Raw genomic sequence first — 14526 nt, forward strand, 5'->3', positions numbered from 1 at the left:
AACAAGGCCTGGTCACTAGGGGGGTGTAAGCCTACGGTGTTAAAGCAGTTAAACCTTCTTCTACAGTTTTGAACCAATGTATACATTTTGTCTCCTTCGTTAGTCTTTCTTTATGCAATTTAAAGACACCCATTAATAAAGTGACAAGAAGATTGCTTAAACTGTGTCCAAGTAAACAGAAATGTGTTGGCCATGGGAGATCGGTATGCTCTGGGTTCTACTAACCTTTGTCATTGGTGATGGTGATCTTGTTTTCCTTGCCAGTGCTCTTGTCTACAGCAGAGACATTCATGATTCCATTGGCATCGATGTCAAAGGTGACTTCTATCTGCGGGACGCCTCGAGGGGCAGGAGGGATCCCGGTTAACTCGAATTTTCCCAGAAGATTGTTGTCTTTTGTCATCGCTCTCTCCCCTTCAAACACCTAAAACAAATAAATGTCATCAAACTACAGAACTAGACTATATAGACGGAAATGGAAAGCTGTCAGAAATTCACCAAGCCACATTCTGGCATTCAGACAGTCTACTGATTTACACTTAAACATTACTATTTAATGGCCAACAGGTTTGCCCATGTTCAGGGTCAGAACATGAGACACAAAATAGAGTTTTTTCTTCTTTACTTCTTAAAGAGTGAGAGTGATTTCCTGCAAGTTACCTGGCTGTCCTCTTGACTCTGAGTCTATAACACTTTTATCTATAAGAAATATCTTAGGGTAAAATCCTTTATATTGTGAAGGATCAAAACACAGTCCTTTTTTCAGGGCAATCCACCTTGCCCACCAACGCTTATTTGTAACTTTAGAAGAAGGACTATATAAGCTAATGCAATCTCCAAAAGGCAAAAAAAGTCTCTGAAAAAACGTTATTGACACATGTAAACAGCTTCAAAACACACGATTCTTCAATGGGTTTCCATTTTGCAGCATATCGTTATAGCCTTTGGGAAGGTTTTGTGCGTCTGGTGAGTTCAGACGCCCCCCACTGTTTGGCTCTTGACGCCTGATTGGTCTTCTTTTCTCTGGTTGAGTTACGCAGAATTGGGTATCACGGCCTGATGAAGGGCATATACAATTTTATATAAAAGCCCGAAACGAACATGTGTCGTAGCCGCCTTGAAGTTAAAATACCCGCAAAGGTTGATCCAAACCAATCTAATGTGTTGTCAAGACCTATCACTGTGATATTGAAGAATCGTGTGTTTTGAAGCTGTTTACATGTGTCAATAAAGTTTTTTCAGAGACTTTTTTTTGCCTTTTGGAGATTGCATTAGCTTATATAGTCCTTCTTCTATAACACTTTTAGCCATAGACCCTGAACAAGCATGCAGATCAGGTGCTCTGACTCAAGTCTGACTAGAATAGCCACATATTTGTTTCAGGTGTGTGAGTCAGACACTACTGCAGCCAGAAAAGTCAGCAGGACTGCCAGGCAACTGGTATTGTTTAATGCAGGGGACAAGGGGTTTATTTATTAAAAGCCACACATCCCGTCTGACAGAAAACTGTTGACACTTACCCGGTATTTAACAATACCTAATTGAGGATCACCATATTTATAAAACGGCAATCAGACTGATCACCTCTTTATCGCTAAGTTGTTTTTTATCACTTTTACATGCTTTAATAAGTAGTACAATGTTGTTTTGGGGCTTTTTCTGGGAGGGGGGGGGGGGCAATAGCAGTGATAAGGGCATTATTTCCAAGCAAAAGTATGTTGTGTACAATATAACCTCTTATAACCTCTTTGGGGCTTTAATTGCTGCCATGTGTCCCCAACAGTGCTCTACAGAAAAATAAAATATTGTATGTGCTGCTGTCTACGTCACTATGGGTGAGATTTCCTCACTTCCTTTCTACACAGGAAGTGATGAAATCTCATCAATAGTGACGCAGACAGCAGCACATTAAATATTTTTTGTAGAGCGCTGGTAAAGATGGAGAGTCAGAATACGTGTGATTAGTCTCTCACTTCCTGTTCTTAGGACTACCAGTTCACATATTAAAGCCCCAGCTTTCCACAGAGGTCCCAGAAACAGGAAGTAAGGGAAGACCTCTCCCATAGGGACCGTGGAAGGTAATACAAGCCCCCAAGGGTTCCTAGACCATTTGCATACTACCCCAAACCAAAGTAAAGATATATTCTTGGACTTGGATTTTAACCTTTCATAAGCAAAATATGGAGGTGATCCTTGCTGATCTTTTAAACTTCCTAAAATCTTTGTATAGTAACCTCCTTAAAGAGACACTGAAGTCTCTTAAAAATCCCTTTTCTATTACAAAATCCTCTTTAAAATATTATCCCTACCGAAACCGCCCCATCTCTATGGCTGTAAGCTATCGAAATCCTCCCTAAATACCCCCTCCCTCTCCCCCGCAAAATCCAAGACTTTTTTGGTTGTGGATTTTGCTGCCCTCTAGTCTTCCGTGTGAGGCAGGGCTATGAGCTGCAGCTTTGCCTCAACATGCGTCTGTCAGCGCGTATCTCCGCCTCTCCCCGCCCCTCTCAGTGAAGGTAGACTGACAGGGGCGGGGGAGAGGCGGTAATCCGGGCTGACAGACGCGCTGAGAGGCAGAGCTATGAGCCGCAGCTTTGCCTCAACACGGGTCTGTCAGCGCGTATCTCCGCCTCTCCCCGCCCCTCTCAGTGAAGGAAGACTGAGAGGGGCGGGGGAGAGGCGGTGATCCGGGCTGACAGACGCGCTGAGAGGCAGAGCTGCGGCTCATAGCTCTGCCTCTCATGGAAGCGCTGCCCGGATTGCCCCCCGGGGAGTTTGGAGGGATTTAGATAGTGTACAGCGGTGGGGATGCGGCGGTTTAGTTAGGGCTAATATGTTAAAGAGGATTTTGTAATAAAAAAACTGATTTTTAAGAGACATCAATGTCTCTTTAAATGGAAAAATTGATGTTAAACTTTAACCAATCTGCGACCGCCTAACGCAGGATTGCGGCCACAGAGTGGCTTCCTCACCATATATGCGTCATTTCGCGATGCACAAAATTTTACGGAAGTTTGCGCTTGCTCTAGCGCGAGCTTCCATAGATAAACAAAGCGGGGCTCTGTGGTCAGCTGCAGCGCTGTACAGGGGGTCACTGAGCTGTCACCAGGAGAGGCTGACAATCAGATCCTTCTCATAGGCCAATGCCCATCTTGCTGATTGGGTCTCAGGGGGGAAAGAAGAGGGGAGGCATACATTTTTTTTTAAAAAAATAGCGATTTTGATTCAAAAATAAATACAATTAAACTCATTAAAAAAAAAAAAAAAAACATATGGCAGCAGCAATCAGATGCCACCAACAGAAAGCTCTGTTGGTGGCAAGAAAAGGAGGCAAGATTCATTTGTGTGCTAAGTTGTATGGTTGTGCAGCGAGCTGAATTTGGGGTCCTCAAGAGGTTAAAGTATCTGGTGACCTTCTAGTCTATCATTATTTAAAGTTAAGCAGAGGTGAACCTTGCCACCCCTTTCCCTCCAAACAGACAGATACTTACCTAGGTAGGGCCTCTGGATCCTCCAGATGCTTCCTGTGTCCTCCTTGCACGATTGCTGCTCCTCTCCATGCACGAGCACAGCTGTATTGCACCCGCACAAGGATGGCCACGCCTGCACAGTAGCCAGATGCCGTTTGTGCACGAGTGGCTCCAGCTTACTGCCCAAGCGTGGCCATGCTCAAGCAGACACCGTACAGCTGCACTTGTGCATAGAAAGGAACACGGTCACAATCAGAAATCCGACAAACTCTTGTAAGATTTCTTTAGGGGTCTGCACGTGGCATTGCTGGGGGCCAGGAGGATGGTGAAAGCCTCTTCAGGATCCAGCTGTTTCCCGCTTCGTAGGTAAGTATCTAGTTATTTTCATTTGCCTGAGGTACACTGTGGCTCCCTGTTGAGGAATGGCAGGTAAGAGCCTAGCGGTCTGTCTGCTCCTTACCTGGATGAGGACTCCAGGCTGGTTGTCAGAGTAGGTGGTGAAGGTCTGGGTCTGCTTGGTGGGGATGGTTGTGTTACGTTTGATCAGTACCGTCATGACTCCACCGGCAGTCTCGATACCGAGGGACAGAGGGGTGACATCTAGCAGCAGAAGGTCCTGCACATTCTCTGACTTGTCACCAGACAGGATTGCAGCTTGAACAGCTAGTAAAAGATAAGTTATCAGAACATCAGCTGGAATGATAATAATACTACAAGCTCAAAAGCGGCAAGGAGACATATTTCTAGGTCATTTACATTGCCCATAAAACATAACCCTTTATTAAGGAGGAAACAATTACAAATTTAATAGGTCTTCTTAATATAGCAGGATTATGGAATGCAAGATGATATCTAAGATACAGGAACTTTTCAGCCAATCCTGTCTGCTTTTATCAGCATCGAGCAGCCATAAATACCATTTCCCGATGTTAGCCAACACTTACGCCGTTTACATCAGTGATATGGCCTCCTGCTTTGCAACAATATAGATAAGTCGGCTAAACCTATACTAAAAACACTGGTGGAGGCGCCCTTCATGATATATAAACGGTAGTATGTAAATGAGAAATGTAGCGTCTTACACAATGCGTTTCACAGGTCTTGGCCTGCTTCCCCAGGTCAATTACAAGTGTCTGCAAAAATACGGTCCTGAGCATGAGCACCTGTGCTTGTGAAGGGATTTTTGCAGGCGCTTGTAATTGATCTGCAGGTCTGTGAGTGTTGGGGATGGAGAGGCAACAGGATCCTACATACCCTCACTGACACCAATGCCCTAGAGGCAGAGTGGGGGGCACCTTTGGCTACCTATATTGGGGGTGGCTATCCACAAAGCAGGCAATTTGGGTGCCCGCTAGCACCAGAGGTTTTGGCGCTGCCATAGGCGCCTATAGAAAGATTGGCAATGAGTCGTAATTTGTGCAAGGCACAAATTAAGGCAAGGCACCCACTGATGGGGGAGGGTTATGGTTAGGCAACCACTGGGGAGGAGGGGGGGTAAGGCTAGGCACCCGCCGGGGGGGGTGTTAAAGGGGAACTTCAGCCTAAACAAACATACTGGGCTTGATTAACAAAGCGGTGCTAACTGTTAGCACGCTTGTGAAAAGCCACTTATCACGCCTAAAGATCATCTTCGCGTGGTAATTCGCACTCGCGCGCAAACGCAACATCGCATCGCGCTGTGACGAAAACAGCGCACCCGATGCGCCCATAAGGTCGCATGGGATGCGACTTTAATGTCGCACCATGCAACGTTAAAGTCGCATCCCATGCGACCTTATGGGTGCATCGGGTGCGCTGTTTTCGTCACAGCGTGATGCGACATTTCGCGCTCACCGCGCTGTGCGCATGCAAAGTTTTGCGCGTGGGACTTTGCGCGCAATCTGATTTAAAAAAACGGTGCTAACCTACTTAGCACCCTGGTTAGCACGCCCAAAGTCTTTAGGTGTGCTAAGTAGGTTAGCACCGGTTTGTGAATCAAGCCCACTATCATTAAGTTACATTAGTTATGTTAATTAAAGTAGATAGGTAATATAATCTCTTACCCACCCTGTTTTAAAAGAACATACAAATGTTTGGGATTTTATGGGGGCAGCCATCTTTTTGGTTGGAAGGAGGTGACAGGGAGCATGAGACACAGTTCCAACTGTCCTGTGTCCTGATCACCCCTCTCAGCTGCTTAGCAACGAGAACAACAACATCAGAAATCCCATCTTGCTTTGCACAGCATCAGGGGAAAAATGCCCAGGCAGTTTTCTCTGATGGGGCGGAGCTTGGCTTCTGTGCAGCTAAAGATTAGGCTTGGGTAAGAAAAACAAAGTTCTGATGCTGTGAAACTGTTAAAGAAACACCAAGCCTTTTCAGTTCTGCTGAGTAGATTTTTAGTCTGGAGGTTCACTTTAAGGTTAGGCAACACCCGGGGAGGGTTCTGTGTGAGAGTAGGGAGAGGTGAGGTCATAGGAAAATATCAGTAAATATTACCTATATTTTTCTATATGAACGGAGATGTAGAATATCGGTAAATTCAACAATACTCTGCTACTGCTATCCCTGTACCCTTTTAAACAGGGGCTTTTTTCAAACGTACGCATGTTACATGGCCATGCTCCTTTTCATGCACTAGCGTCGCCGTCCTGCACCTGTGCGTCCACAAGGAGCTCCATACTACTGCGCGGGCGTGGTCATGGTTTAGGCACCACCAGGGGGTCTTAGGTTTAGGCACCACCTGGGGGGTCTTAGGTTTAGGCACCACCAGGGGGGTCTTAGGTTTAGGCACCACCAGGGGGGGGGGTCTTAGGTTTAGGCACCACCAGGGGGGTCTAGGGGTTAGGGGTAGGTACAGGGAGGGTTCTGTGTGAGAGTAGGGTTAGGTATAGCTTTAGTAAAATTATTATTATTAAATTATTAATCTTTTATAAAACGTTATACATTTCACTTTTTAAACAAAGAAGATTAACGTTTTTACAATTGCTGATTTCATACACATTATTTAATGATTTATAACTTTATAAAACATTATTTTTAAACGAAATATAGGACAATTTTTTTTAAACGTTATTCATGCTTATCATTTAAAACCCTGCGCCCTTTTTTCCCGACGCCCTTTTTTAACGTACGCGCAGGAAGCATCATCCCTTGTCTTAGGTAGATGTGGAGTTTTGTTTTGTTTTTTTCTTTATTGCCGACTTGGGTTCCCTTAAAAAATGATACTTATGCATTGTAAGAGTTGTGTGTACGGGGTGAGTGAAAAAGTGATGTTATTGCAAAAACTGGTGGCTCGCGGATTTCTTATAGCATATGAAGTCTTGCGTCACTGACATGTGAAATGGCTATACGCAATGAGGGTCATAATTTCAAATACACAAATAAATAAATAAAGTATTCAGTACTTGATCTTTTTCATTAGCGAGAACTCTCATGATTTTATTTGAAGCACTCATTACATGTACCTGCTCCATAGGCCACAGCCTCATCTGGATTGATACTTTTATTGAGTTCTCTTCCATTGAAGAAGTCCTGTAGAAGTTTTTGGATCTTTGGAATGCGAGTGGACCCTCCCACCAGTACAATGTCATGAATCTGGGCCTTGTCCAGCTTGGCATCCCTCAGAGACTTCTCCACTGGCTCCAAAGTCCCGCGGAAGAGATCTGCATTCAGCTCTTCAAAGCGGGCGCGGGTGAGGGAGGTGTAAAAGTCAATGCCTTCAAAGAGTGAGTCTATCTCAATGCTGGCCTGCGTGCTGGAGGACAGGGTGCGCTTGGCGCGTTCGCAGGCAGTGCGCAGCCTACGAATCGCACGTTTGTTTTCAGTTATATCTTTCTTGTGCTTGCGTTTGAACTCTCCTACGAAATGGTTGACCATACGGTTGTCGAAGTCCTCTCCTCCCAAGTGGGTGTCCCCAGCGGTGGACTTGACCTCAAAAATACCATCTTCTATGGTAAGAATGGAGACATCAAAAGTACCACCGCCGAGATCAAAAATCAGAACATTTCTTTCGCCACCCACCTATATTATTGCAAGAAAAAAAAGTTATTTTTAAGCAAGGTTTGGTTTCTAATTCAAATGGTGTTGCTTTTACAGTGCTGGGAACTTGGGAAGATTTCATAAAAACATGCACAACCATAAACTTTACTTTCATTGAGAAATTCATTCAGTCCAGTATTGTTCGGAATATTGGAAAACATTATTTCTGCTTCTTCAACTCATTTTTATGCAAACAAACGCAGCTACCGTGGAGTTATTCCAGCAGAGATTTGGTGTGTTGAAGCTGCTGTCTGTCACCCAGTTAGTGCAGCTGTGGAAACTAGCAATGCCTCCTGCTCTGTGCAATGTATTTCTTGGGCACAAAGAAGGAAAATATCCTGGTACTTCAAAGAGACTACAGATTGAGGCAGCTTTCTCACCAAGACGTTGCGTTTAAGGGACGTTATAGGGCACATAACGTGCCCCTAACGCAACGCCCGGTGGTGTTGGAGCAGGGCGCTACCAAGAGCCGCGTTACAAGCAGCTCTTGGTGTGCCTGCTCTGTCGGAGGCGCTGGGGAGACCACGTGAGCGGAGCTCTCCGCATCACGTGGTCCCGCCAGCCAATCAGCGGCCGCTCCAAAGAGTAAACACTGCAAGTGCAGTGAATGCCAAGTAGCCATGTGCCTGGCTACGTAGCGGCCTCTCCCCGCCTCCTCTCCGCCCCTAAAATAAAAAAACCACCCGTACTGAGCATGTGCAAACAGTCTAATGCGGCTTAGCCGCGTATAAAGTACTGCATGCAGTACGTTGGCTTGTGACGCAGCGTTACAATGTAACGCAACATGGACACTGTGAACAGCACATTGATTTTTAATTGCTGTGCGGTGGGCTGCGTTACATGCTGCTGTAACGTGCGCCTGTAACGTGCCACTGTGAAAGCAGCCTGAATGCTTGAAAATAAAAGTGAAATGTGTCCTTTTGTTAATTTTTAGAATGATTTTCCTGGCTGGAAATTGAGACAGAAAAATAATTTCTAATAACAGTAAGGGGCTGTTCACACATAGAAATTAAAGGTTGATTTTTTTTTTTGATTTTTTTTTAAGCAGTTTCATTTAAAGTTGTCCCTTTCAGTTATTGCCAGTTTACTAAGTTGGCTCTTGCACAGGCACTTTTGGAAAACTTACCCATTTTTGCATTTGCACTGCCTTGCAGCAAATTGCCTTTATCTAAAGGTGCATACACACATCAGACTATAGTCTTTGGAAAATGAAAGCTCACAGACCAATCTTACCACCCTTCATGTAGTATGAGAGCCATACTCTACACAGTCTATTCTATGGAGCTGAACTGCATATCAGACAGAAATCTTACCACCCTTCATGTTTGCATAGAATAGACTGTGTAGGTGTGGCTCTCATACTACATGGAAGGGGGTAAGATTTCTGTCTGATGGGGAGTGCAGCTCCATAGAATAGACTGTGTAGGTGTGGCTCTCATACTACATGGAAGAGGGTAAGATTTCTGTCTGATGGGGAGTGCAGCTCCATAGAATAGACTGTGTAGGTATGGCTCTCATACTACATGGAAGGGGGTAAGATTTCTGTCTGATGGGGAGTGCAGCTCCATAGAATAGACTGTGTAGGTGTGGCTCTCATACTACATGGTAGTGTTGGGCGAACATCTAGATGTTCGGGTTCGGGCCGAACAGGCCGAACATGGCCGCGATGTTCGGGTGTTCGACCCGAACTCCGAACATAATGGAAGTCAATGGGGACCCGAACTTTTGTGGTTTGTAAAGCCTCCTTACATGCTACATACCCCAAATTTACAGGGTATGTGCACCTTGGGAGTGGGTACAAGAGGAAAAAAAAATTTAGCAAAAAGAGCTTATAGTTTTTGAGAAAATCGATTTTAAAGTTTCAAAGGGAAAACTGTCTTTTAAATGCGGGAAATGTCTGTTTTCTTTGCACAGGTAACATGCTTTTTGTCGGCATGCAGTCATAAATGTAATACATATAAGAGGTTCCAGGAAAAGGGACCGGTAATGCTAGCCCAGCAGCAGCACACGTGATGGAACAGGAGGAGGGTGGCGCAGGAGGAGAAGGCCACGCTTTGAGACACAACAACCCAGGCCTTGCATGAGGACAAGAAGCGTGCGGATAGCATGCTTTGTACCACCATGCAGTCATAAATGTAATAAAGATAAGTGGTTCAATAAACAGGGACCACGCGGCAACGCTAACCCAGCAGCAGCACACGTGATGGAACAGGAGGAGGCGCAGGAGGAGAAGGCCACGCTTTGTGAGACACAACAACCCAGGCCTTGCATGAGGACAAAAAGCGTGCGGATAGCATGCTTTGTACCGCCATGTAGTCATAAATGTAATAAAGATAAGAGGTTCAATAAACAGGGACCACGCGGCAACGCTAACCCAGCAGCAGCAGCAGCACACGTGATGGAACAGGAGGAGGCGCAGGAGGAGAAGGCCACGCTTTGTGAGACACAACAACCCAGGCCTTGCATGAGGACAAAAAGCGTGCGGATAGCATGCTTTGTACCGCCATGTAGTCATAAATGTAATAAAGATAAGAGGTTCCATAAACAGGGACCGGCAACGGTAACCCAGCAGCAGCAGCAGCAGCACACGTGATGGAACAGGAGGAGGCGCAGGAGGAGAAGGCCACGCTTTGTGAGACACAACAACCCAGGCCTTGCATGAGGACAAAAAGCGTGCGGATATAGCAGCAATGCTTTTTGCCGCCATGCAGTCATAAATGTAATACAGATGAGAGGTTCAATAAACAGGGACCGGAAACGCTAAACCATCCCAGATGTTCATCGGTCATGTTACTTGGTTGGGGTCCAGGAGTGTTGCGTAGTCGTTTCCAATCCAGGATTGATTCATTTTAATTTGAGTCAGACGGTCTGCATTTTCTGTGGAGAGGCGGATACGCCGATCTGTGATGATGCCTCCGGCAGCACTGAAACAGCGTTCCGACATAACGCTGGCTGCCGGGCAAGCCAGCACCTCTATTGCGTACATTGCCAGTTCGTGCCAGGTGTCTAGCTTCATGCCCGGTTTCAGGTCCAGCGGTGCCAGCCACAAATCCGTCTGTTCCTTTATTCCCCTCCAAATTTCCTCCCCTGTGTGCTGCTTATCCCCAAGGCAGATTAGCTTCAGCAACGCTTGCTGACGCATGCCAACAGCTGTGCTGCACTGCTTCCACGATCCTACTGCTGCTGGTGCTGGGTTAGCATTTCCGGATGAGGTACAGCTTTGAGATGCGTTGGAGGAGAAGGAGTCAGAGAGGTAGGTGCTGCTGTTGTTATCCAGCTGTTTGCGGCGTGGGCAACACCCGCGCCGTAGCAGGTGAGGAATCGCTGCCAGGCTCCACAAGGTTCACCCAGTGCGCGGTAAGGGAGATGTATCGACCCTGGCCGAACGCACTCGTCCAGGTGTCAGTGGTGAGGTGAACCTTGCAGGCAACGGCATTCTTCAAGCTTCGGGTTATTTAGCTGACCACGTGCTCATGCAACTCAGGCACTGCAGAGCGCGCAAAGTGGTAGCGGCTGGGAACCACGTAACGTGGGATGGCCACTGACATCATGCCCTTGAAGCTGTTTGTCTCCACCACTCGATATGGCAGCATTTCGCAGGCCAGAAGCTTGGCTATGCTGGCTGGCTGTTACTGCCACGGCCCGGGGGTCATTTGCTGGCAATTTCCTCTTGTGCTCAAACATCTCAGAGACAGACAACTCAACCGTAGCGCTGCACACCGAAGGGCTGTTGGTTGTTGTGTTTGATGAACACTGGGAGACCTCAAGAGCACTAGTCCGGAAAGTGACAGTGTCAGCATCGTCTGATGTTTGTGAATGTTGTGAACCACGCAATGGCTGGGCTACTGCTGCTGCTGAGGCGGGTCTGGTGGTGAGTCTGGTGAACCCAAGGGAGGCAGTGTTGCTGGTGGTACCCTGTCCTGCCGCGTTTGCCCACAGAGTGGGATGTTTGGATAGAATGTGGCGGCTCATGCTGGTGGTGGAGAGGTTGTTAATACTTTTCCCCCTGCTCAGGCGGGTCTTGCACACCTTGCAAATCGCCATGGTAACATCCTCAGTGCAGTCTTCAAAGAAAGCCCAGACTTTAACTGGCTGAGGACTCGGACCTCGTGCGTGATGTGCTGGTGCTGCTTAACTCACTGCTGGACGCTTGAGAGGTCATCCAAGTAATTATCTGGTCCTGTTCTTTTGGATCTGTGAGGGTTGTTGTCCTGGACAACATGGGCAGTATTGAGTGGGTTTTCTTGGGTGCTCCCCTGTGGCCTGTACGTGAACCGTCAGGGGAAACACCTCTTCCCTTGCCCCTCCCTCTTTCACCGGATTTCTTCCTCATTTCACTTATCCTTAAAGTACACGCTGACTGGCAGCAGTACAGTGGCAGTACAGAAATGCTATACAGTGGTGGGTGAGCGGTGTACCACTATTGTCAGCAGTGACACAGAGCACAATGCTATACAGTGGCGGGTGAGCGGTGTACTACTGTTCCCAGCAGACACAGAGTGGAAGTAAACACAATGCTATATAGTGTGGCTGAGCCGTGTACACAGAGTGGCATTAAACACAATGCTATATAGTCTGCTATATAGTCACCCCGAACAGGGTGATGTTCTGCAGAACCCGAACAGTGGCAAACACTGTTCGCCCAACACTACTGGGAGGGAACGCAGATTTTAGTACCTAAACACACGATACAACATGTTTTCCGGGGTCGGACTCTGAGGCACATACAGATGGTCCCGATCATCATCCTCATCATACAACTCTTCTCCTGAGTCTGACCCACCCACCACCTCTGCCACCCCAACATCCCCAGACACAGACCCCTCATCGTCCTCAACATTAACTTGGGATGCTGGCCTGAGCCAGACCTCCTCCTCCACATCAGGCCCCATCATCTCCTCAATGGCAGCCCTCATTAATCGCTCTGGCGACGGACTGATGGACACAACGTTCTCCTCCGGGGAGGGCTGCTGCTGACCACTGGCTGCTGGGGTGGATGTTATAGCTTGCGTGGGGCGTTGGCTGTTGCTGTTGTTGGGAGTGCTGCTCACAGCGGAGGTCTCTGGGGAACTCATGTTGAGCTCATATAGTGGTTGACGGTGAGTGGAGTATTACTGATCCCAGCAATATACACACTGACTGGCAGAGTACGCAATGCTATATAGTGTGGCTGAGCGGTGTACACAGAGTGGCAGTAAACACAATGCTATATAGTCTGGCTGAGCGAGCGGTGTACTACTGTTCCCAGCAGAATCAGAGTGGCAGTAAACAATGGTATATAGTCTGGCTGAGCGGTGTACACAGAGTGTCAGTAAACAATGGTATATAGTCTGGCTGAGCGAGCGGTGTACTACTGTTCCCAGCAGAATCAGAGTGGCAGTAAACAATGGTATATAGTCTGGCTGAGCGGTGTACACAGAGTGTCAGTAAACAATGGTATATAGTCTGGCTGAGCGGTGTACACACAATGCTATATAGTCTGCTATATAGTGTCAGTAAACAATGGTATATAGTCTGGCTGAGCGAGCGGTGTACTACTGTTCCCAGCAGAATCAGAGTGGCAGTAAACAATGGTATATAGTCTGGCTGAGCGGTGTACACAGAGTGTCAGTAAACAATGGTATATAGTCTGGCTGAGCGAGCGGTGTACTACTGTTCCCAGCAGAATCAGAGTGGCAGTAAACAATGGTATATAGTCTGGCTGAGCGGTGTACACAGAGTGTCAGTAAACAATGGTATATAGTCTGGCTGAGCGGTGTACACACAATGCTATATAGTCTGCTATATAGTGTCAGTAAACAATGGTATATAGTCTGGCTGAGCGAGCGGTGTACTACTGTTCCCAGCAGAATCAGAGTGGCAGTAAACAATGGTATATAGTCTGGCTGAGCGGTGTACACAGAGTTTCAGTAAACAATGGTATATAGTCTGGCTGAGCGGTGTACACAGAGTGTCAGTAAACAATGGTATATAGTCTGGCTGAGCGGTGTACACAGAGTGGCAGTAAACACAATGCTATATAGTCTGGCTGAGCGAGCGGTGTACTACTGTTCCCAGCAGAATCAGAGTGGCAGTAAACAATGGTATATAGTCTGGCTGAGCGGTGTACACAGAGTGTCAGTAAACAATGGTATATAGTCTGGCTGAGCGGTGTACACAGAGTGTCAGTAAACAATGGTATATAGTCTGGCTGAGCGGTGTACACAGAGTGGCAGTAAACACAATGCTATATACTCTGGCTGAGCGAGCGGTGTACTACTGTTCCCAGCAGACACAGAACAGTAAACAGAATGCTATATAGTGTGGCTGAGCGAGCGGTGTACCACTATTCCCAGCAGACACAGAACAGTAAACAGAATGCTATATAGTGTGGCTGAGCGAGCGGTGTACCACTATTCCCAGCAGACACAGAACAGTAAACAGAATGCTATATAGTGTGGCTGAGCGAGCGGTGTACCACTATTCCCAGCAGACACAGAACAGTGAACAGAATGCTATATAGTGTGGCTGAGCGAGCGGTGTACCACTATTCCCAGCAGACACAGAACAGTGAACAGAATGCTATATAGTGTGGCTGAGCGAGCGGTGTACCACTATTCCCAGCAGACACAGAACAGTGAACAGAATGCTATATAGTGTGGATGAGCGAGCGGTGTACCACTATTCCCAGCAGACACAGAACAGTAAACAGAATGCTATATAGTGTGGCTGAGCGAGCGGTGTACCACTATTCCCAGCAGACACAGAACAGTGAACAGAATGCTATATAGTGTGGCTGAGCGAGCGGTGTACCACTATTCCCAGCAGACACAGAACAGTGAACAGAATGCTATATAGTGTGGCTGAGCGAGCGGTGTACCACTATTCCCAGCAGACACAGAACAGTAAACAGAATGCTATATAGTGTGGCTGAGCGAGCGGTGTACCACTATTCCCAGCAGACACAGAACAGTAAACAGAATGCTATATAGTGTGGCTGAGCGAGCGGTGTACCACTATTCCAAGCAGACACAGAACAGTGAACAGAATGCTATAT

At 46.9% G+C, this 14526-nt stretch overlaps 1 protein-coding gene across 4 annotated transcripts in view; it reads right to left on the reverse strand.

The window, feature by feature from the left end:
• The window catches only part of LOC137521998 (heat shock cognate 71 kDa protein-like), a 67401-nt gene that overhangs the window by 10528 nt on the left and 42347 nt on the right, over positions 1–14526 (reverse strand). For all 4 annotated transcript variants that reach the window (XM_068241994.1, XM_068241996.1, XM_068241995.1 and 1 more), the window contains exons 5-7: positions 6917–7472; positions 3931–4133; positions 226–424 (exon numbers count right to left, since the gene is read on the reverse strand). In XM_068241994.1, coding sequence (XP_068098095.1) covers positions 226–424; positions 3931–4133; positions 6917–7472 — 958 coding nt within the window. The remainder of the gene's footprint in view (positions 1–225; positions 425–3930; positions 4134–6916; positions 7473–14526) is intronic.

This window comes from Hyperolius riggenbachi, chromosome 6 (genome assembly GCF_040937935.1).
Source record: "Hyperolius riggenbachi isolate aHypRig1 chromosome 6, aHypRig1.pri, whole genome shotgun sequence".
Lineage (NCBI taxonomy): Eukaryota > Metazoa > Chordata > Amphibia > Anura > Hyperoliidae > Hyperolius > Hyperolius riggenbachi.